The 25,115-nt window shown below is 42.9% G+C and overlaps 1 protein-coding gene across 1 annotated transcript in view; it reads right to left on the bottom strand.

Moving 5' to 3' along the window:
- Positions 1 to 703: 703 nt before the first annotated feature.
- Positions 704 to 25,115, bottom strand: part of PRKAA2 (protein kinase AMP-activated catalytic subunit alpha 2) — a 61,810-nt gene continuing 37,398 nt past the window's right edge. The window contains exons 6-9 of the mRNA XM_080654169.1: positions 23,414 to 23,638; positions 9,876 to 10,380; positions 7,388 to 7,514; positions 704 to 3,052 (exon numbers count right to left, since the gene is read on the bottom strand). Coding sequence (XP_080510295.1) covers positions 2,814 to 3,052; positions 7,388 to 7,514; positions 9,876 to 10,380; positions 23,414 to 23,638 — 1,096 coding nt within the window. The 3' untranslated portion in view covers positions 704 to 2,813. The remainder of the gene's footprint in view (positions 3,053 to 7,387; positions 7,515 to 9,875; positions 10,381 to 23,413; positions 23,639 to 25,115) is intronic.

Here is a 25,115-nt window from a genome sequence, read left to right as displayed (position 1 = left end):
TTTAGTACTTCTCTGTTCATTAGCAACAGAAAGCCTCCTTTTACAATGTTCTAGCCCCTGTTATCCTGGACTAAGCCTCCTGGAATCTTCTCTCCACAAAACAATTCTAGATTCACAGAATAGCTGTGCTTTAAAAACTTAAGCATACAAAACCCAAACTGTGACCCTTGGTTCTCCTAAATTCAACAGGTAACTACCAAATTATAGATATTCATGAATACTGGCAAGAATGAGAAAATAGTAAATAATTTTTTAACTCTCAAAAAATATGATAATCATCCATATAAAGTAGTTATGATATGAATAAGTTTCTAATATATGATTTATTAATACTAACAAAGCTAAAATACCACCGGGTTCCTTCCTCCTGTTTTTCCACCTCAAAATTATTAGGGATTTTGTCAGTGAAGATAAGGAATCAGATTAGTTCCTTATTTCTAAGGTCATCCCATTGATAGTCTGGCACAGGTTATGAGGTGGCCTTACTTTTCCAAAAAGAGGTATTTACACACTTGGGAAGGCCAAAATTATGCTGTATCTACAATGCACATCAGACTAACAATAGGAATACTGCTTATCCCTATAAAAATAATCACAAAAAGCACCCTTTTGTGCCACTAGGTGGCAACCTTTCAAGGGCTTAAACTTAAAACTTCTTGACTGCAACCCCACCCTCTTTCCCAGCAAGGGTTCATTTTATTTTGATATTAAGTCACTTAAAAAGTTACTTAACAAGATTTTTTTAAAGTTCTACAAAACAATATGATGTAACACTGCATACTCCTGTCTCAAAACTGTTTAAAGGTAGACATGCTTGTCTTCCATAGACACGGAAGAAATTTGGTCTAGCATTCTCATTTGCTTCTGGTAGGAAGCATTATTTTTGGCAAAGAGAAACCTGTCAAGGCTTAATCACTTTTTGTTTTCAAGAGCTTAATCTTTTCTAGGGTAAGTCAGGTGAATGAGATTGTTAATCACAATATGCTGTAGAAAACAAATGAATAAATACAAATTAGGTAAATTATACATAATTTTAAAATTAAATACTTTTACTAAAACAAAATATAATTAATAAGCTATTATCTATCCTTCTGGATATAGGTGTGTGTGTTTTTTTTAAGATTACAAAAATAAAAACACAACCTGGACAAAACAAACAAAAGCCTGTTTGGGTTTCCTTTAAAAAGCATTGGTGTGTGAATACATACATATATATGTGAACAACACATATATTTATACAAGATATATATTTTTTTTTAATGTTTAAGGCTTCCCTGCCCTAAAAAGTTCAACAATGAAGGTCACAGCCTATCAAGCTCTGGAATTACATAAAAGCCCTTAAGGCCAGAACAGTGTTTTCAAATTGGATTTAAAGGCTAAACCAATCAGCCACTAAGGATCATACAATAAACAAAGACAATGGTGACCAGGAAAAGTGAGGAAGAGGGTGGTTGCAATGTGGGATGCAACACACACACACCTTACCACCACACATAATAAGAGATCAAAGATAAGAGTTCTCTTTTAAGGAACTGAAGGTATTTTCCTTTGTTTCATGTAACTGTCAGTTTTACCATGCTCAGTAAAGTACAAAAATAAATAAAGCCCAAAAGAATTCAGAAGGGTAGGTTTTAAAGGCATGTTTTAAATTATATGTTTATGACAAAAGTTGTTGCAATTCCAGATGTTCCAATATTGAGTAGAACCTTGAAGGCTCTTAAAATAAGTATATATTCATGGATATCCTATATAATAAAAGTGTAGTATGCAAATTGTCCCCATGACCAGGAGGTCATCTGGGAGTTCAACCAGGGGGCAGGGCTGGGCGGGAGAAGGGAGGGAGGCCCCGGCCAGCAGCCAGCAGCCACTAGGGACCCTACCAGTGCACAAAATTCATGCACTGGCCTCTAGTTTCAAGATAAAACCTCTAGTTGGTTACAGTTGTTTTTAAGAAACCAGGAAATCATAGTTACTGTTTCAGGACCACAGCCTTTCTGTTAAATATTAGGCAAAAATTCCTAGAACTTGGCTTCTGAAATTTTGGGGGCACCCTTTTAAGATTTCAACATTTAAATACTATTTTACAAATGGTTGTTTTATTTTTCAATCATGTGCAAAAAGAATGGTGCAGCCCTGGCCAGTGTGCTCAGTAGTTAGAGCATCAACCTGTGCAACAGAGGGTTGGGAACTTGATTCCAGATCAAGGGCAGGTACTTGGGTTCCCGGTTTGTTCCCCACCCCTGGTCAGAGCACGTGCAGGAGGCAACCAATCGATGTGTCTCTCTCACATCTATGTTTCTCTCTCTCCCCTTCTCCCTTCTACTCTCTCTATGGGATCAATGGAAAAAATATTCTCACCCCTTGGATGAGGATTAAAAAAAGAAAAGAACTGGTAGCATAAACATAGCTTGCTGAAATTTTTAGGTAGTAACTGGATTTACCTACACTAATGGGTAAAGCAAGGAGGTGCTGCCAAACCACCCTCTGACTGAGATGGTTCACCAGTGAAGGTGTATTAATCATCTGTAGTGAATTCACAATTTTAATTAACGATCTTCATCAGTGTTCACCTACTAATGATACTGCCTATATGAATTTATCATAGACAAAATAGAATTACAGATTTCTACAGATAAATAAAATATCAGACTTTTGTTTTCATAATTTCAATGGCATTCAGTGTCCCCTGGCAATATTCATGTCTGTCAATCAGCATTTTAGAGTATGTGTACACATATGTAAAATAATAATTTAAAGAATACATGTGATTTTCACAGTGCAACAACAGAAAGATATAAACTAGGGAAAAATTATCAACGAGCTAAAGTAGTGATCAGACTGGCACACATTTCAAAAAAATCCATGGTGTGGCTGCCCAGGCGAGGTGTAAGTGAGGACAGTGTGCTTCCAGTCAAGGAGCCAGTGAGGGAGCCCGACAATGAATGGCTCTCAGCAGTCACAGAATCAAAACTTGATCTGGGTCTATGTAAGCCAGCAGTAGAACAGGAACGCTGAGGTGTTGAGGAACCAGACCTCTGCTCCACCACTTCATCTGAAATGGACCAAAGCAGAGAAATTTATCAGAAAGGTATATTTGCCCCAGCCCTTCTTATGAAGATGCTATCATCAGAGAATTAAGTAAGTAAACACATCTGGACAAAGGCGACTAAATAATAAATGTCATATTTCAGTGTTTTAGGAACAAGTGACCTCTTCCCTCCCCAACAAGCATAACAGACATCACTAATTAATCACAACTCTTCCATACAGTCAAAATGTAAACCCTACATACTTCTCAGCAAGGATTTGGCATTAACCTTGAAAACAAACTATATCCCTGCATGTGAAGAAAGCACATCCTGAAAGGGTTATTTTCTTGTGGCATTATCAACAAAAAACCAATTAAGATAAAAATAAAAGTAACCATTACACAGTGGTCCTGAACCTTTGGTACACAATTGCTTGGGGTTGGGGGCGAGGAAAATCTTTTTAAAAATGAAGATCATACACCATGACCAAGTGGGATTTATTCCAGGGATGCAAGGCAGGTACAATATTTGCAAATCAATAAATGTGATACATCACATAAACAAACTGAAAGACAAAAATCACATGATCATAATCAATAGATGCAGAAAAAGCATTTGACAAAATGCAACACCATTTCTGATAATAAAAAACCAAAAAAAACAAAACACAACAAACTCTCAGCAAAGTGGGAATAGAGGGATCATACCTCAACATAATAAAGGCCATATATGACAAACCTACAGCCAACATCATACTTAATGGGCAAAAACTAAATCCATTTCCCCTAAGAATAGGAACAAAACAGGGATGCTCACTTTCACCACTCTTATTCAATATAGTACTGGAAGTACTAGCCACAGTGATCAGACAAGAAGAAAACATAAAAGGCATCCAAATTGGAAAGGATGACATGATATTGTACATAGAAAACCCTAAAGACTCCACCAAAAAACTACTAATTTTAGTAAAGGAATTCAACAATGTAGCAAGATACAAAATTAACACCCAGAAATCAATGGCATTTTTATACACCAATAATGAATTCTGAGAAAGAGAATCTAAACAAACAATCCATTTACCATACCAACAAAAAATTAAGATGCTTAGGAATAAACTTTACCAAGAAGGTAAAAAACTTATACTCAGAAAACTACAGGACGTTAAAAAAAGAGATGGAGGAAGATACAAACAAGTGGAAGAACATACTGTGTTCATTGATTGGCAGGATCAACATAAAAAAAAAAATGTCCATACTATCCAAAGCAATCTATAGATTCAATGTAATCCCTATTAAATTACCAATGGCATATTTCACAGATCTAAAACCGATACTTCAAAAATTTATATGGAACCAAAAAAGACCCTGAATAGACACAGCAATCTTAAGAAGAACAAAGTTGGAGGGATCCCAATACTAAATATCAAGTTATACTACAAAGCCACTGTACTCAAAACATCCTGGTACTGGTACAAGAACAAACATATAGACCAATGGAAAAAAACAGAGACCTCAGAAATCGACCCAAGACATTGCGCTCAACATTTGACAAAGGAGGCAAGAGCATACAATGGAGTCAAGAAAGTCTCTTCAATAAATGGTGTTGGGAAAATTGAACAGATACATGCAAAAAAATGAAACCAGATCACCAACTTACACCATACACAAGAATAAACTCAAAATGGATAAAAGACTTAAATATAAGACATGAAACCATAAAAAATCCTAGAAGAAACCATAGGCAGCAAAGTCTCAGATATCTTTTGTAGCAGTATGTTTGCAGATACACCTCCTAGGTCAAAGGAAACTAAGGAGAAAATAAACAAATGGGACTACATCAAAATAAACAGCTTCTGCACAGCAAAAGAAACCATCAACAAAATGAAAAGGGAGAACATATTTGGCAGACATTTAATAAAGGGTTAATATCCAAAATATACAAGGAACTCATACAACTTAACAAAAGGAAGACAAACCAACCAATTAAAAAATGGGCAAAGGTAGTAGCACAATTTACAATAGCTATTGCAATTTACAAAAATAGACCCCAAGCCAGAAGTATTGAACAGACTGTCAAACCTCAGAAGGAAGGCAGGGGAGGGTGAGGGGGTGGGAAGAGATCAACCAACGAACTCATATCCATATATGCATAATCCATGGACACAGACAATAGGGTGGTGAAGGCCTGGGGTAGGGGGTGGGGGCAGGGTGGGAGAGGTCAATGGGGGGAAAAAGGGGACATAGGTAATATTTTCAACAATAAAGATGAAAAAATAATACTATATTGTTTTCTCAAAGCAGTCATCAATATTGTTTTTTTTAAATACTTCCTAATTTGAAAGACCAAAAATATCCAGTGTTTTATTTTCCATTATTTCATTAGTTTCAAAGATGTTGACACACACACATACAAAGGGCAAAGAACCTAAATAGACCCTTCTCCAACGGGGACATACAGATGGCCAAGAGACATATGAAAAAACACAAACCTCGGTGAACCAAATGTGCCCATTGTCTATTAAAACGACAATGATGTATCACCTCACACCTGTCAGAATGGCTATCATCAACAAATGACAACAAGTGCTGGCAAGGATGTGGAGAAGAGGGAACCCTAGTACACTGCTGGTGGGAATACAGACTGGTGCAGTCATTATGGAAAAGAGTATGGCGTTCCCTCAGAAAATTAAATATGGAATTGCCATTTGACCAAGTGATCACACTTCTAGGAATATATCCTAAGAAACTGGAAACACCAATCAGAAAGAATGTATGCACTCCTATGTTCATAGCAGCACAATTTACAATAACTAAGATCTGGAAATAGCCCAAGTGCCCATCAATAGATAAGTGGATAAAAAAGCTGTGGTACATTTAAACCATGGAATACCATGCAGCAGTAAAAAAAGAAGGATCTCTTACCCATTGAGACAGCATGGAGGGACTTGAGAGTATTATGCTAAGCAATACTCTAAGCCAGTCAGAGAAAGACAGTATCACGTAATCTCACTCATATGTGGAATCCAATGAACAAAATAAACTGTTGAACAAAATAGATCTAGAGATGTAGAAGCATGAAACACACTGTCAAATCTCAGAGGGAAGGGGCTGGGTGGGTGGTGGGGAGTTGGGAAGAGATCAACCAAAGAACTTGAATGCATATATGCATAACCCATGGACACAGGCAATAGGATGGTGAAGGCCTGGGGTAGAGAGTGGAGGGTGGGCTATAAGGAGGGGTCAATGGGATTAAAAAAAAGACATATGTAATAGTTTCAACAATAAAGATTTTTTAAAATCTTTTTTAAAAATGCAGATTCCCACCCTAGTCAGTTTGGCTCAGTGGATAGAGCGTTGGCCCTCAGACTGAAGGGTCCTGGTTTAGATTCCAGTCAATCTAATGCAGGCTCAATCCCCGGCCCCAGTCAGGTTGTGTGCAACAAATTGATGTGTCTCTCTCACATGGATGGTTCTCTCTGTCTTTCCCCCTCCCTTCCACTCTCTCTAAAACATAAAATAAGGAAAAATATTCTTAGGTAAGGATTAACAACAACAAAAACAGATTTCTAGTTTCCCATCTCCAGAGATTCTGGATTAGTAGGTCCAGGGGCAGTTCCCAAGAATCTGCATTTTAATAAGAATTCTGGGTAATTTTTATAAAGGTGGCCTAGGGACATATAAACACTGCTATAGATGATGGTGTTTCAAAAACAAAATCTGAAAGCTCTGTTTAAATCAACTTCCTGTATCTAAACTCTCCTGTTCCATTAAGATCCTGACTGTTGGTTTTTTCTGTTGTTATCCTACTTTGGCCTATGAATGAAATAAGCACATTTGGTCCACCCAGGTTGACTCTTAGCGCACACTAAATATCTGGACAAGACCTCCTTCCTTGGCTCCTTTGGCTCCTGGATGGCCATGGGCACCGAAATCTAACCTAAATCCCAGTAGAGGCCTATTTGGTCATCTTGGCCAATCAGGATGAGAGAAGCTAATGAAGGGCAAGTTTAGATATTGTAATACTAACAGTAACGAATTATGAATGAGGAAATGAGATAAAGAACCTGACAACATCTGCTAATTTTAGGTAAAAATTGCTTCCCTGATTTTTGCTTCACAACCAACACGTTGAATGACTTTTTTATGGCAAGGAAGTACTTCTTTTGGAGAGGTGCTGGGTTAGAGATATTCCATGTGTCTTTGATCCTCTTCATATTACTTACATTTTTAGCTAAATCTAGATTACTTAAAAACCAGTATAAAAGACCTACCCACCATGCCTTTGAGATGATTTTAACATCTTGTCAACTAGTGCCAAGTTTTATCTTCTCAGAGCTCATGCCTGCATAGCTTCCTTACCATCAATGCTTTTAAAGTCCAAAAGATAACTTCTATTGTCAACCAGGTAAAGCTGTAAGCTCATTTTCACATAATTGCCAGTCACTGGGTTTTTTCTCCTTACACGAAGGTGGTATGCGTTCACTACCTAAAACAAGAAATCTTTGTGAAGGAAAATGTTAAAATTAACAAACTATAAAATATCTCCCTATTCTTATTACAAAGAATATAAAAATGAATCACTGATAGAAGTGGGATAGAGAAGAAATTCCCAGATGATTCTTTTGTATATTACACTAGTAGCCCTGCGCAGGAATCCATGTGCCAGTAGCTTGTAGCCAGTATCTCACTGCTGCCCTCCTGTAACTCCCTCCACCCCCCTCCCCCACCATAGCCTGCTGCCCCGCCCCCTCCTGTAGTTCTCCACCGCCCACTTATAGCTCGCTGCCCCACCCTCCTGCTGATCCGTGATCCAGTCGTTACATGGTCGGTCGTTACGTTTCATGGCGTAATGACCATTTGCATATTACAGCTTTATTATATAGGACTAGAGGCCCAGTGCATGAAATTCGTGCATGGGGGGGGGGGAAGGGGAGGGCAGGTCCCTCAACCCAGCCTGCACCCTCTCCAATCTGGGACCCCTTGAGGGATGTCCGACTGCCCATTTAGGCCCAATCCCACCGGGTAGTCGGACATCCCTCTCACAATCCAGGACTGCTGGCTCCCAACTGCTCGCCTGCCTGCCTGACTGCCCCTAACTGCTTCAGCCTGCCAGCCTGATCACCCCCTAACCACTCCCCTGCCAGCCTGATTGATGCCTGCTCCCCTGCTGGCCCGATTGCCCCTAACTGCCCTCCCCTGATGGCCTGGTCGCCCTTAACTGCCCTCCCCTGCCAGCCTGGTCGCCCCTAACTGTCCTCCCCTGCAGGCCTGGTCACCTCTAACTGCCCTCCCCTGCTGGTCTGGTCGCCCCCAACTGCCCTCCCCTGCAGGCCTGATCACCCCCAACTACCCTCCCTTGCAGGCCTGGTCCCTCCCAACTGACCTCCCCTGCTGGCCTGATCGCCCACAACTGCCCTCCTTGCAGGCCTGGTTCCTCCCAACTGCCCTCCCCTGTTGGCCATCTTGTGGTGGCCATCTTGTGTCCACATAGGGGCAGCCATCTTTGACCACATGAGGGCAGCCATCTTGTGTGTTGGAGTGATGGTCAATTTGCATATTACCTCTTTATTAGATAGGATGGTAATTTAGTATTTTTAATCCTCACTAACAATACTGTTTACAGCAATTAAAATTAAAGGAAACTCAGAGATTATAGTCTAGCTTTCATTCTATATATGCCTCACTCAAATAATTTTGGCTGCCCAGCCTCAACTTAAATACTTTTACCTATAAATATGGAATAGAATAAATAAAGGGAAACTAACGTGTTTGCATCAGGCATTATAACAGGTATTGTCACAAAACTTATCAAAAAAATCCTGTGAAAAAGAAAGATATCTGCCTCTGAAGATAAGGAAACTGCAGCTCAGATAAAGAAGATTCTGGGTTTGCAAAAACATCTATCAAATAAGTTACAAAAATTTTTTGGTAAAGAATTTTAAAGATATTAACAACTCTTTTTTTTTTTTTTTAACTGACTAAATAATAACTGCTTCAGAAAAGAGAGGTCTGAGTTTTAAATGGGTTTAAGGAAATATTTTATCTATGCCTTTCACATACAAATAATGAAATGAAAATGACTGATATATTAAAACATGTCAAGTGAATATTTACATGGTATGTTTGAATGTTTTTCTTCCACCTTTAAAAATACATTCACAGCCCTCAAAAAAGGAACAAGAGTTAAAGGAATACCTGGAATTTAAAAAAAAAAAAAAAATGCTTTTCTTCCCAACAAATAAATAGAATTGAAATGAATTTGAGCACTTATATTTTTAAAGAGAAAATGTGGGCTGAGAATAAAAATATATTTCATAATTAAGGATTGAAAGCACCAACCAAGAAGAGAGGTTTTCTCAACTTAGAGAAAAGTGTTTGTTTACTGGATAAATATACCCTGATGTATACTATGTATTGACCACTAGCTGCTACTGACACTGACAAAAAGAGAAACCCTGCCTAAAAGGGGAGAGAGAAATGTAAAACATAGTATCTTTGAAGACATATGACTTTTTATTGCTATAATGAATGCTGAAACAGGTGGGCCATTTTCTCAGGTGATTTCAAGTTGATTACTTTTTGTTTCTTTGCCAAAAGTACTATATTGTAATTCAAAAATACATCAACATACTTCTTCCTTACAGAGACTCATTTGTCTTCTTTTGAATGCACATGGTATATTATTGCAAAGAATGGCAGTTACAGCCAAAAGCATCAAGATCACTAAGTTTCTATCTAAATAAAAAACAATGCTTTAATTAACCTCAATAGTCAACTCAGCAGTTGAGAGCTGTTTACTATACAAAAAAATGGCTTCTACAAATAATCTTAATATACAATTTCCTACCTTCCATTCAAAATCCAGCTGCTTCATAGCTCGGTAAACTTCAGCCATAATGTCATATGGTTTGCTTTGACTTCGGATTCCAAGATGCCACTTGGCTTTCTTTACAGCCAAAGATTTGGGCTTAGTTGTATTCAGTGCATCCAATGGACATCTTGCTTTAGGGCTGTCTGCTATAAGAGGTGGCATCCTTTCTGGATGAGGTTTCAGGCCTGGAGGAATATGCATGGCACTATCATCCATAAAGGAACCCGTTGGGGGACTAGAGGCGAGGTAGAACTCACTGGCTTGGTTCATTATTCTCCGATTGTCAATAATAAGATGATAGGCCACTGCAAGCTGGTCTTGAGGGTCACCACTATATAGACTGTTCATTACTTCTGATTCTGTACACTCAAATTTTTCACACACTTCTTTCACAGCCTCATCATCAATGACGTTAGCATCATAGGAGGGGTCTTCAGGAAATAAGTAACTGGGCAAATCTTGTTTAAACCATTCATGCTCTCTAGGAAAAACACAATACACTATTGTAAGAAAGTGCTTTGGCAAGTCCCAAATAATTTAGACATGGGCAACACAATATAACAGAATCAGAAATACCTAGTCACTTACTAGCTATGTGACCCTGGGTAAGTTAAATAACCTTTACCCTTGAAAAACTATGGCTTTTCAGACTTGGTATTTGGCTGACATTTTCTCAAAAATAAACAAAATGAACCTGTCACTGTGAAGGAGACAATTGGAAGAATTTTATGTCAATGATAAAGCTCAAGCTCTCAAGCAAAATTTTAGAATTTTGTGTTATTTGTATCTGTGTCCATGAGTTTGAAAACTTCCCAAAACTTAGACTTTTCTGATAACTTTGTAGTGATGATGATGACAATAATCTATACTAATAAAAGAGTAATATGCTAATTAGACCGGGAGACCTTCCGAACGTCCTTCCAGACAAAGATGGGGCTTGGCCGGTCTGCAAACTGCCCCCAAATGGCCCTCAGCCCCTCACCCAGGCTGGCCAACCCCCCCAGTGGGGACCCTCACCCCAATGGGGGCATGGCCAGCTTGCAAACGGCCATCAGCCCCTCACCCAGGCCAGCCACACCCCCTAGCAGGGACCCTCACCCCAATGGGGGTGTGACCAGCCTGCAAACGGCCATCAGCCCCTCACCCAGGCTGGCCCCACCCCTAACAGAGACCCCCCCACCCCGATGGGGGCATGGCTAGCCTGCAAACTGCCCCAGCCCCTCTCCCAGGCTGGCACCACCCCCCAAGGGGACCCCCTTCAGGGCAGACCAGCCGGCTCAAAAGGGTAATATGCTAATTAAACTGGACATCCTTCCGGACAGAGCCATGGTGGTGGGGCCAAGGCAGAGGCAGTTAGGGGTGATCAGGCTGGCAGGGGAGAGCAGTTAGGTGGATCAGGCTGGTGGGGGAGAGCAGTTAGGGGGATCAGGCCAGCGGGGGAGAGCAGTTAGGGGAAATAGGCCAGTGGGGGAGGGCAGTTAGGGGGATCAGGCTGGAAGGGGAGAGCAGTTAGGGGGATCAGGCTGATGGGGGAGAGCAATTAGGGGGATCAGGCTGGCAGGCAGGCGAGCGGTTAGGAGCCAGTGGTCCCAGATTGCGAGAGGGATGTCCGACTGCCAATTTAGGACCAAAACTGGCAGTCAGACATCCCCCGAGGGGTCCCGTATTAGAGAGGGTGCAGGCCGGGCTGAGGGACACCCTCCTCCCATGCATGAATTTTGTGCACCAGGCCTCTAATCTACATAATAAAAGCCTAAGCGACCATTACAGCAGAACGACCAGAACGACTGATCGCTATGATTCACACTGACAACCAGGGGGCAGACGCTCAATACAGGAGCTGCCCCCTGGTGGTCAGTGTGCTCCCACAGGAGGAGTGTCACTCAGCCAGAAGCTGGGCTCACGGCTGGCAAGTGCAGCGGCAGTGGTGGAGCCTCTCTCACCTCCGCGGCAGCACTAAGGAGCAGCGAGCCAAGCAATAAGGAGCAGCAAGCAGGCGGGCAGTAAGGAGCGAGGGGTCCCAGACTGCAAGAAGGATGTCTGCTGAGTGGTCCTGGACTGCGAAAGGGCGCAGACCCGGCTGAGGGGCTCCCTCCCCCCCCCCCGCCAGGTGCACCAATTTTGTGCCCTGGGCCTCTAGGTTTACATAATACTAGAGGCCCGGTGCATAAAAATTCATGCACTTGGGGGGGGCGGTCCCTCAGACCGACCTGCCCCCTCTCACAGTCCAGGAGCTTTCAAGGGTGGGAGGCGACCCAGCGATCAGGGAAAGGCGATGCTGCCATCACACCTCCACTGCTGCCACTACCAGCAGTGCAAGCTTTGGCTGGCCCTGGTTATCTGAGCCTCAGGCGGCCCTGGGTGGCTGGGCAGCTGCCATCCGAGGCTTGCCTGTGCCTCGGGCCTCAGCTGGGCAGCCGCCATCCGAGGCTTGCCTATGCCTCAGTTGGCCCTGGGCAGCTGGGGGGCTGAGGGCGGGTCCGGCTGCACTGTGTGCCTGCAGCCCTCCCAGAGGGGCTGAAAGGACTGGGGGACTCTGGTGGGGCTTAGGGGTCTGGGCACCAACATCTTGTAGCTATGGGCGCCACCATCTTTGTGATGCTATTGATGGTCAATTTGCATATTTCCTCTTTATTAGATAGAATTATATAATGAGATGTCACCATTTGGAAAATCCCTTTAACTCAATATCCGAATATTTTCCAAATGACCAATGCCCAACATTACAGAACTAAAGGCCCAATGCACGAAATTCATGCAAAAGTAGACCTTTGCAGCCCTAGCTGCTTCAGCCCTCACAGCTTTGGCAGCTGCCTCAGCCCTCACAGCCCCGGCTTCATCCAGAAGGTTGTCCAGAAGGGTGTCTGGAAGGGCGTCCAGAAGGGCGTCCAGATGGTCATTCTGCTGTTCGGCCATTTGGTCAATTTGCATATTACACTTTCATTATTATAGATTATACATGGACACCCACAAATGCATTAAAAATACAAAATAAAACAGTGGATTTCAATATAAATACAAGTTAATTGATATGTTTTCAAATTTGATAATGCAACCAATATGTTAAGCTTTGGTTTCATATCAAAGAAAAATACCTACTTTTATCTGAAAGCTATTAAAATGTTTCTCTTTTCCAACCCCTTGTATGAGTGAGGTCAGACTTAGTCAGTAGACTTCAACTAATACAACATACTGCAACAGAGTGAATGAAGAAGTAGATATGAGAACCTAGCTGCTGTCTTTGATTAAGCCAAACATTGAGGGTATTTGAAAAATGTAAAATAATGCCACTCCTGTCACCATTTGAGGGGAGAAGGAGATACGGTTATTTTTCATAAAAGATGTTATTAGGTTAACATGTATAGGTTCATTATTATTTAGGTGAATTAAATAATTTTTAAATTTCTCATTTTTCATTTCTAATATGTTAAATATTGACAGATACCTGCATTTAAAACAAACATACCAACTCTTTGGAGACCTCAACTTTAAGAATGTAAAGGCGTGCCTGGCAGGCGTGGCTCAGTGGTAGAGTGTTGACCTATGAACCAGGAGGTCACAGTTTGATTCCCAGATAGGGCATAGGCCTAGTTTGTGGGATCAATCCCCAGTGAGGGGTGTGCAGGATTGATGTTTCTCTCTCTCTCTCCCTGTCCCTTTCTTCCTGAAATCAATAAAAATATATAAAATGTGAGCTTCAAAAAATAAAAAAAAAAGAGTGTAAAGAGGCACTAAACCCAAAAGTTCAAGAACCAGACTCCTAAATCTTATTTTCTCAAACTCCGGGTTGTTACCCTAGGACAGTGGTCAGCAAACTGCTGCTCGCGAGCCACATGCGGCTCTTTGACCCCTTGAGTTTTTAGCAAAGGCCAGCTTAGGAGTACCCTAATTAAGTTAATAACAATGTACCTACCTATATAGTTTAAGTTTAAAAAATTTGGCTCTCAAAAGAAATTTCAATCGTTGTACTGTTGATATTTGGCTCTGTTGACTAATGAGTTTGCCGACCACTGCCCTAGGATATCCCATTCCCTTTCATCTAGCATGTACTATTCCTTCAAGATTGTGTAAGCATTGCTACATGAAGGAATGGAGCACTCCCAAAGCTTAAACTCAAATCAATATATATTTGCATGGATATCTTCTATTGACTGATTAATTCATTTATGAATATTTACTAAGGACATTTTATGGCAAAAACATACCTTCCTTCACCTCATAGAGATTATATTTTAGATGGATAAGATTAAACAAATATAATAATCTATATATATAAAAGACTAAGTGTCCGTCCTTCCCTCCAACTAGTAGCTATGACGAGCAATGACCACCAGGGGGCAGACACTCAACGCAGGAGCTGCCATGATGCGCACTGGCCATTTAAAATAAACGGCACGACAGACCTGGCTCCGACAAACCAACACTCAGCTTCCCACCACCATCTCCCGTTTTGAATTACATTTCCTCATTTTACCTTGTGGTTTTTCCCTCAGAATCTCTATCACAGAATTTTCATGTTCACCTATTTATAACTATGTATTTACTAGTGTCCAGGTGCACAGATTTGTGCACATTGAAAGGAAATTAATTAGAATATTTTAATATCGCTCTTCACCCTTTCTCTGTAATAGAATTCACGATAGACCATGACAGATCAAAACACACATATGCAATTGGCGCCAGCAAGAGCTTTATATGTATCATGCATGCATGAGTCAATTTAGCCTTTAATATATAGGGGTAAATTTGCTTAATTAGACCTGCTTTCTGATTTAGCTTAACTTTTTCCAGCCCAGTAGAGCACCCCAACTTCTCTTTCAGGTAATTGTCAGCAACACAGCAGTAAATATTAACATCAGAATGATTAGAAGTCACCTAAGCAAAGAGCTGAGGAATACATACTCCCAGCAAAAGAAACAACATGCAAAGACTCTGAGACAAGAAGAGCTTTGTCATGTCCAAGGATCTAAACTAACACCACCATCATGAAAGCATGAGTTATGGGTTGGAGTGGTAAAAGATATCAGAAAGTTATGCCAGCTGCAGGACATAAAAAAGTTTTGGGGATTTGAACCTATGGTTAATGAAAATCACTGCAAGCTTTTGCAGAGATAGGTGACAGGATATAATTTGCATTCTGTACATATTGCTCTGCTTGTGATATAGAAATTGAATTGAAAAGTTAAAAAAATGATGATGGCTGTGGTGATAAGAAATAGTGGTGTGCCAGGCCCTGAGGATACAAAGATGTAACCTCTACAGCAGGGGTCCTCAAACTTTTTAAACAGGGGGCCAGTTCACTGTCCCTCAGACGGTTGGAGGGCCGGACTATAGTTTTTTAAAAAAAAAACTATGAACAAATTCCTATGCACACTGCGGGCCCGGGATGAGTCGGCTGCTAAGCAGGACAGGCAGCGGCACCCGGCGGGCCGGATAAATGTCCTCGGTGGGCCGCATGTGGCCCGCGGGCCGTAGTTTGAGGACGCCTGCTCTACAGCATCTAGATCTTTCTATTGCAACACTCATAGTTTTCTATAGTTGTTGATTTCTTCTTACTCTTCCCACTAAACTGGGAGCTCCTTAAAAAAGGGACCCGGTCTTATTTAACTACTAGAGGCCCGGTGCACAAAATTCATGCACGGGAGGGGGTGTCCCTCAGCCCAGCCTGCACCCTCTCCAATCTGGGATCCCTCTCACAATCCAGGACTACTGGCTCCCAACTGCTCGCCTGCCTGCCTTCCTGATTGCCCCTAACCGCTTTTGCCTGCCAGCCTGATCACCCCCTAACCCAGGGGTGGGCAAACTTTTTTACTCGAGGGCCACAATGGGTTCTTAAACTGGACTGGAGGGCCGGAACAAAAGCATGGATGGAGTGTTTGTGTGAACTAATATAAATTCAAAGTAAACATCATTACATAAAAGGGTACGGTCTTTTTTTTTTTATTATTTCAATAGTTTTATTCATTTCAAACATTTTAACAAGAAGAATGTAAACACTAATTATTATAATTTGAAACTTCAAAAAATGGAGGAATCATAGCACAATAACATACCTTATATTGAAGATGGCAAAGGCAAAATAAAATTGCCTAACAAAGGAAAGGTACAAAAGCCTTTCAAATTAAACTTAAATATAATAAAATAATTTAAAACTAAAACAAATGGAAAAGAACAAAATGTGTAAACAGTAAATTAAACATTTTCTTTAGTGCAACTTCCAAATTATGCCCGGGATGTAGATGTAGATGGCAATGTAGACTGGGTTGAAAGGTTTTTGGTCTTTAAAACATCCACTTCAGTGGGAACAGTGTTGTTGGTCTCCTTTTTACCTAATGCTCTGATACTGTGCTCTCCAGGGGCGTGTCTCCCTACATCACCACGATAACGTGTCTACGCATTCCCAGGGTGATATCGGGGGACGTGTCCGCGGGCATTACAAGGAGCCTCTGGAAGATTGAGAGGTTGTTCCTTCTACTGAATGGGCGGATATAAATCCGCCCACTCAGAAGAAGGAGCTGCGGCCGTGTTTCCCGACGTTGCCATGTTAACACTGCTGCTGGTGAAGGAGTGGAGGGGAGAGCAAGAGAACCCTTCGCTCTTTCGACTCCGCGGGCCGGATAGAACAGCCGAACGGGCCGGATCCGGCCCCCGGGCCGTAGTTTGCCCACGGCTGCCCTAACCACTCCCCTGACAGCCTGATTGATGCCTAACTGCTCCCCTGCCAGTCTGTTTGCCCCTAACTGCCCTCCCCTGCAGGCCTGGTCACCCCTAACTGCCCTCCCCTGCAGGCCTGGGTCTCCCCCAACTGCCCTCCCCTGCAGGCCTGGTTCCCCCCAACTGCTCTTCCCTGCAGGCCTGGGTCCCCCCGAACTGCCCTTTCCTGCAGGCCCAGTCACCCCCAACTTCCCTCCTCTGCCAGCCTGGTCACCCCTAGCTGCCCTCCCCTACAGGCTTGATCACCCCCAACTGCCCTCTCTTGCAGGCCTGGTCCCTCCCAACTGCCCTTGCCTGCTGGCCTGATCGCCCACAACTGCCCTCCCTTGCATGCCTGGACCCTGCCAACTGCCCTCCCCTACTGGCCATCTTGTGGTGGCCATCTTGTGTCCACATGGGGGCAGGATCTTTGACCACATGGGGGCAGCCATCTTGTGTGTTGGAGTGATGGTCAATCTGCATATTACTCTTTTATTAGATAGGATAGAGGCCTGGTGCATGGGTGGGGGCCAGTTGGTTTGCCCTGAAGGGTGTCCCGGATCAGGGTGGGGGTTCCCTTGGGGCGTGGGGTGGCCTGGGCGAGGGGCCTGTGGTGGTTTGCAGGCTGGCCACGCCCCCTGGCAACCCAAGCAGAGGCCCTGGGATCTGGGGTTTATTTATCTTCTACAATTGAAACTTTGTAGCCTGGAGCGGAGCCAAGCCTTCTGCTCACTCCGTGGCTGCCGCCATTTCTGTTTGGGTTTATGTATCTTCTATCATTGAAACTTTGTAGCCTTGAGTGGAGACCTAAGCCGGCAAGGGCAGGCGGAAAGCTTGGCTTCCTCCATTGCCGGGAAACCCAAGCCTCCCTCCTGCTCTCTGTGGCCTTAGCCATCTTGGTTGGGTTTATTTGCATATTTGCTCCTGATTGGCTGGTGGGTGTGGCTTGTGGGTGTAGCAGAGGGATGGTTAATTTGCATATTATTCTTTTATTAGATAGGATGCTCCAGTACCCAATACAGAGTAAATGCTCAATAAATGAGAATAAATGATGAATAGACACATGAAGTATGAAGACAAAAATGAATTCATTGTGTTTATTTGCTATATCATGATAATAATAAGCATCTAATAAGTGCTTAGTAATAAAAATTACTGATAGCTTTTTATTTTAAAGAAATAATCGAAGATAAATTATATTACATATCTAAATTGGGTATCAGTTTTATGGTCTGTAAAATAAGATTAATAATAGCTACCTGTTAAAGGTCAATGTAATAAAACATGTCAAGCATTAGAATATCTGGTATGTAATAATTATTCAACGATTAGTAACTCTTTGCCTTTTGAACTGTATTTTATTGAATCAAGAATTTCCAAACAGGCCCTGGCTAGGTAGCTCAGTTAGTTGGAGCATCCTCCCGATATATCAAGGTTGTGGGTTCCATCCCCAGTCAGGGCACATACATACAAGAATCAGACAATGGCCTTGGCCAATGTGGCTCAATTGGTTAGAGTATCATCTGAACACCAAAAGGTGGCAGGTTTGATTTCTGGTTGGGTGGGTACATGCCCAGGTTGCAGGTTCGATCCCTGGTCAGGGTGCATGCATGTGGGGGTGCAACAGATTGATGTTTCTTTCTCACACTGGTATCTCTCTTCTCTCTCTCTCTCTCTCTCTCTCTCTCTCTCTCTCTCTCTCTGTCTCCCTCTTTCCCACTTCCTCTTTCTAAAATCAATAATCTACACTACTAAAAGAGAAACATGCAAATTAACCATCACTCCGCTATGCCAAGCCACGCCTACCAGTCAATCAGGAGCGAGTATGCAAATTAACCCAACCAAGATGGCGAGGCCCATAGTGGCCAGGTGGTGCTGGGGCTGCAGGGGCAGATAGGAGACACAAACCTGCAGGGAGGCCGGCACCCAGCAGCCGCAAGCCCCACCATGGCCACACTGAGGCTGCAGGGGGCCAGATCGGAGACACAAACCAGCAGGGAGGCTGGCACCCAGCAGCCCCAAGCCCTGCCATGGTGGCGCTGGGGCTGCGGGGAGGCAGATCAGAGACAGAAACCTGCAGGGAGGCCGGCACCCAGCAGCCCCAAGCCCCGCCCGCCATGGTGGTGCTGGGGCTGCAGGGGGCCGGATCAGAGACACAAACCCGCAGGGAGGCCGGCACCCAGCAGCCTCAAGCCCCGCCATGGCTGCACTGGGGCTGCAGGGGGCCGGATCAGAGACACAAACCCGCAGGGAGGCTGGCACCCAGCAGCCCCAAGCCCCGCCACCACGGACCTGGGGCTGGGCATGGATGGGGGGGGCTGGATCTGAGACACAAACCTGCAGGCCTGGCACCCAGCAGCCCCAAGGCCTGCGGCCGAGGCACTGGGGCTATTGGGGCAGGGGGGAGGCAGCGGAGACACAAGCCCACAAGAAACCTGTGGCGCCGAAACCGGTTTGGCTCAGTGGATAGAGCGTCGGCCTGCGGACTCAAGGGTCCCAGGTTCGATTCCGGTCAAGGGCATGTACTGTGGTTGCGGGCGCATCCCCAGTGGGGAGTGTGCAGGAGGCAGCTGGTCGATGTTTCTCTCTCATCGATGTTTCTAGCTCTCTATCCCTCTCCCTTCCTCTCTGTAAAATATCAATAAAATATATTAAAAAAAAAAAAAAAAAGAAAGAAACCTGTGGAAAGGGAGATAAACTATCATAACTTTATCTCCCTTTCCACAAGATGAAAAAACTGACCCTGGTTTATTTAGTGATGTGGCCCACACCTTTGTACAAGCACAGGGTATGTTATGACCACTCCCAGGAAGGTCTGGTCAGAATACCATCTCCAGGGAATAACGCTACTGTGGCAAATCATCTAAGAGAGGAAACAAGCTTTTGTTGGGTTTATTCTGAAGGTCAGAGAACATGCCACCCCAACATGTGCTGTGTTGTTATATTCATGATCTTGAGCTGATGCTTGAAAAACAGCAAATGCATGCAGAGACTTTCACTGAAGTCTCCTGATCTGCCTAAAATAGGACCCCCCAAAAGGAGCTTAAATGTTATAGGTCCCCTTGACGGGAGAAGTGTCATCAGGCAGAGAAGATTGACTCCTGTCACAGGACAGGAGAGTAGAAGTTGACATCAAACTCAAACTTCGTTACAAACTATTTCCCCCCACCCCCATTCATCTTTCCTAAAAATCATTTACTCTCCTCTAAGAGGCCTATATCTCCCGTCCCCTTTCCCTAGGAAGAAGGTATTTAAATCTGCATTCTAAGCCACCTTGGGGAGTTACCATTTTTCCCTGGGATCTCCCACATATACACGAGGTACACATGTTAATGAACTTTTGTTTTTCTCTTGGTGATCTGTCTTTCATTACAAGGGCCTCCACTAAGAACTCAGAAAAGTAGAGGAAAACTATTTTTCCTCCTCCATAATTCTATCTCGGGAAATCAAGTCCCCAGCTGAACAATGAGGTTGGCTCAAGTACCAAGCAGTCTTGGCTGACGGGAGGGAAGCTTCTAGGGAGAAATCAATGATATTGGCATCAAAATGGGATGGAGGGCACACGCATGGTTGCTGGTGGGAGTTTAAAGTGGTTCAACATTTTTGGAGGATAATTTGGCAAATTCGATAGAAATGTTCAAGGTACATCTAAGAGTTCTAGGAATCGCATCTGCTGAGATAAAGCACAAGCACATAAGCCCTGGTCAGAACCCAGGATGCTATTGTGGGCTCCCCTTCCACGATAGGAAAACCTGGGAACAATCTGCATTTTTAGGACAAGGTGGCATCTATACTAATAAAAGGGTAATATGCTAATTAGACTGAACATCTTCCGGACAACCTTCCGGATGTCCTTCCGGACATCCTTCCTGACAAAGCCATGTTGGTGGGGCCAAGGCAGAGGAGTTAGAGGCAATCAGGCAGGCAGGGGAGAGCAGTTAGGGGGATCAGGGTGGCAGGCAGGTGAGGGGTTAGGAGCCAGAGGTCCTGAGGGGTCCCAGATTGGAGAGAGTGCAGGCCGAGCTGAGGGGACCCCCTTCCTGTACACGAATTTCGCGCACCGGGCCTCTAGTCTATAATAAAAGAGTAATATGCTAATTAGACTGGGAGACCTTCTGGACATCCTTCAGGACAAAGCCGGGGGCTTGGCCGGCCTGTAAACTGCCCTCAAAAGGCCCTCAGCCTCTCACCCAGGCTGGCCATGCCCCCCAGTGGGGACCCTCACTCCATGGGGGCATGGCTAGCCTGCAAACAGCCCTTAGCCCCTTGCCCAGACTGGCCATGCCACCCAGTGGGGACCCTCACCCCAATGGGGGTGTGGCCAGCCTGCAAATGGCCATCAGCCCCTCACCCAGGCCGTCCACACCCCCCAGCAGGGACCCTCACCCTGATGGGGGTGTGGCCAGCCTGCAAATGGCTCTCAGCCGGTCACCCAGGCTGACTCCACCCCCAACAGAGAATCTCCCCCACCCCGATGGGGGCATGGATGGCCTGCAAACTGCCCAGGCCCCTTGTCTAGGCCAGCCCCACCCTCCCAAGGGGACCCCCACCCTGATCCGGGACCTCCTTCGGGACAGGCCAGCCAGCTCAAAAGGTTAATATGCTAATTAAACCGGACGTCCTTCTGGACAAAGCCATGGTGGTGGGGCCCAAGAAGAGGCAGTTAGGGGTGGTCAGGCTGGCAGGGGAGAGCAGCTAGGGGGATCAGGCTGGCAGGCAGGTGAGCGGTTAAGAGCCAGTGGTCCCAGATTGTGAGAGGGATGTCCGACTGCCGGTTTAGGCCAGAAACCGGCAGTTGGACATCCCCCAAGGGGTCCCGTATTAGAGAGGGTGTAGGCCGGGCTGAGGGACACACCCCTTCCATGCACAAATTTTGTGCACTGGGCCTCTAGTTTTTAATAAAGGCAAGTTTTCAATGAGCTTGTTTGTACTTTAAAAAAATCAACCAATAAATGCATAAGTAAGTGGAACAACATATCAATTGTCTCTCTTTCTCTCTCTCTTTTTCTCCTTCTCTCGCCCTTCCTCTCTCTCCTAAAAACAAAAAAAAAAGAATTCCTAAATATTAAAAAACTGAATTTCGGTAAATAAGAAAATGATGAAAACTACTAATTCAAATTGCTATATTATTTTAAGTACAGAAATGAATGCCACTATTTTATACCACCTACATCCAAGTAGATTTTTACTCACATTTTTCTCCTAAAGCCTCTGTTTTAAAATAACAGAATCAATACTTTATTCTTCTAAATATGCTGATACAAATATATATGTGTGTGTGTGTGTGTTTATCAGCATCTCTAATTTTCTTTCTAAGGAAAAACCAATTAAATGAACTATATATTCTAAAGAATTATGAACCCAAAAGGTTTTTTTCCCCACTAAGTTCATTTCCATAACTAAATCTTGTCTAATTTACAGTTTTACATGTTTATGCATGAGGCCTGGAACACTGAGGAAAGGCTGGGAAAGAAAACAGTACAGGAAAACAAAAGAATCAGTCCTTGCTTTTAGTAAGGGAAACAACCACTTCAGCCATCATTTAAATGTTCCAAGAGTCATGGGTCTCTAAACAGTCATTCTGGCTCATGAAGAGGAGAAGGATTCTGGAAAGAGGTCAAAAGAATGTATTCTTAAGAAAATACCTGAAAAAATGTTAGGTGAGAACAAAACACCTCTAAGACACGTGACGTGATAGGTAAAAGTGGAGGCAATGAGTCATCCTGGCTGGTGTGCACTATATACCAGTAAAGGTCCCATTCGCAGTAACACCAGCAACCGCACTTTCCAAAGTTTCTCACACAAGAAATCCTTCATAGCAAGCCACTAGCAGCTATTTTTTAAATTCAAAATCTTAGCAAAACTTTTACTCTTTATTTCATCAACCACATGTAAAATACATGTCTGACCCTGTTTTTTCATTAGAAATGTATTTAAATACTTTCTTAGCATTTAGAGGCCCGGTGCATGAATTCGTGCACAGGTGGGGTCCGGCACTGCCGCCCCCCCATGGGGGCCAATCAGGCCGGGCTGGTGGGGAAGAGGGGCCATGGCTGGGGGCAGGGGACGCCCTCCAATTGGGCCGGTTGGCTGGCTACAGTGTGCATCATAGTGACTGGTTATTCCGGTCGTTCTGGTCATTCCAGCGTTCCAGTCACTTGGCTTTTATATATAGAGATATTATATCCCAGGCATTCTAGCATATACAAAGATGAGGAAGACACTCTCTCTACCTTCATTTAGTTACAATTTAAGAGAGAGAAAGATACACTAAAAAAAGCTCTATACAAAATGAGAAAGAATAAAAGCATGAACAAAATGAAGAAAGCACAGAAGTGGAAGCACTGACATTGCCTGGAGAAATCAGCAGTGGTTTCAAGGGAGGTTATATGTTAACAACATTTTAAAGGATGAATAAAAATCTATCAGGTCAAAAAAGGCAGAAAAGGCATCAGAGGCAGAAGGGGTCATATAAACAAAGACATGAAAGCATAAAATATATTTGCGGGACAAGGGGACATTCAATGTGGCTAAAGCACTGGAACAAGGGGTGTAGTAGTGAGTGCAGGAAATGAGACTTTAGAAGAAGTGAGGAGAGCCTTACTATGAAGGGCCTAGTATGCTTTGCTACCTAAGCTAAAAAAGTTTGGGAAACAATTTGAAATATTTAAAAGATGAGTGCCATGATCAGATTTGTATATTAAGGGTAGTAAAATTTATATAAAGTGTTATAGAGCTCAGGATAAAGAAGGCATTCAATTAGTGGTACTAGTGTTCTCAATACTAGAATATGTACATAACAATAACAAAAATAGATTCACCTTATGTCTTTGATAGTTGCTCGTTTCAGGGGATCAACCTGCAGCATGTGCATCAGGAGAGTGGCGACAGAGCGATTGAGGTATTCTGGGATATAAAAAACACCCCCTCGGATCTTCTTAAATAACGTAGGCACATGCTCATCATCAAATGGGAGGGTGCCACAGAGAAGAGCATATAGAATAACACCACAGCTCCAGATGTCAACCTCAGGACCTGCATACAATCTAAGAAAAGAGATGACAGCACAAACCTGAAGTACAAGTGTCGCTTTCTCACCTATAGGTACCCTGCCTCTATAGCCCTACACATAATATGGACTCCGTAAATATTTCTTTCAAGGTCTTTACTGAAGTCCATGGCCACTCTTCAACACTCACCACCCATGGAAAATAATTAATTAGTCTAACCAATTACTATTCAAGTTTCCCAAAAGAAAATAGTATTTTTTTTGGCACAAACTCATTTCACTGAACTTATTAATTGACTCATTAAAAAATATAAAACTTTCTATGGTTGATTTTTTAATAGAAACAACAAAGAAGATGACCATAAACTTGGGGGGAAAAAACCCCACAATACTATATAATGTATAGGCTAAATCTTTTTACCACGAATCTATTACAAGAAAGAAAATGTGTATGTAACAGAATCTCATTCCTGGCACACTTATTTTAAAGAATATGTGAGACAGTAAAGTGCCTAACTAGTTCTGTGGCAATGTCTCTGGACAGTATTTGTCCTGCATCACATTATCTTGAGCACCCAATGACTTTCTTTCTAACCACTTGCTAGCTTATGGGACTAAGATTAGCTTTGCTCCAGAAAAACTATGCCTAGAAGGTTTTTTCTCTCACCTGTATACAGTATTAAAATTCCCCTGATAGCACATTACCAAACTCAAACCTGGGTCTGAGGTAACAAAGTAAATCTCTACAATTCCAATTTTAAAAAGAATATAATCTTCCCTACCTGGTTTGGCTCAGTGGATAGAGTGTCAGCCTGCGGACCAAAGGGTCCTGGGTTTGATTCTGGTCAAGGGCACGTACCTTGGTTGGCTCCTCCCTGGCCCAGGCCCTGGTCAAGGCAGGTGCAGGAAGCAACCAATCAATGTGTTTCTCTCACATCGATACTTCTCTGTCTTTTTCCTCTCATTATCCATCATTATCACTGTTGGCTGTACTGTCCAAAATTCTATACCTACTATCTTTGTAATATACCTTTTCTAGTTTTTCTCTCATAGAATTCTGTTAACTCTTACAATCAGATGGTCTCTGTAGAAGACTTAAGTTTACAACTGCAATCTATACAAACATTTTAAAATGTATCAATGAGAAAATTATGTAACTACAAAATCTCCACTTGTGCACTTGAATTCATAAAATGACATACTGCCCACCCAAAACCTCATTCTTCCAAAAATAAAATATAAAATACTCTATATATTTTAAAAAAGGATATGTAAAATATCATTAAAGGATCATTAAGTAAATAATGACACTAGCTTAAATTTAGCAAATGCTTACTCTATTTGCACTTTTCTAAAATGAAAAAAGAAATCAACATTTATTTCAGTCATTTTTAATGGAAAACCTCCTTAAATATATTCATAACAAAATTTAATGTTTAAAATATTGCTTAGTATAACTGTTCTATATTCAACAATGAAAAAATTAAAGGGACAATTTGTTTCTACTGTGTTAA

The sequence above is a fragment of the Plecotus auritus genome (genome assembly GCF_963455305.1).
Source record: "Plecotus auritus genome assembly, chromosome: 2".
Taxonomy (NCBI): Eukaryota; Metazoa; Chordata; class Mammalia; order Chiroptera; family Vespertilionidae; genus Plecotus; species Plecotus auritus.
The sequence above is the reverse complement of the archived record's forward strand: the minus strand, read 5'-3'. Positions and strand labels throughout refer to the sequence as shown.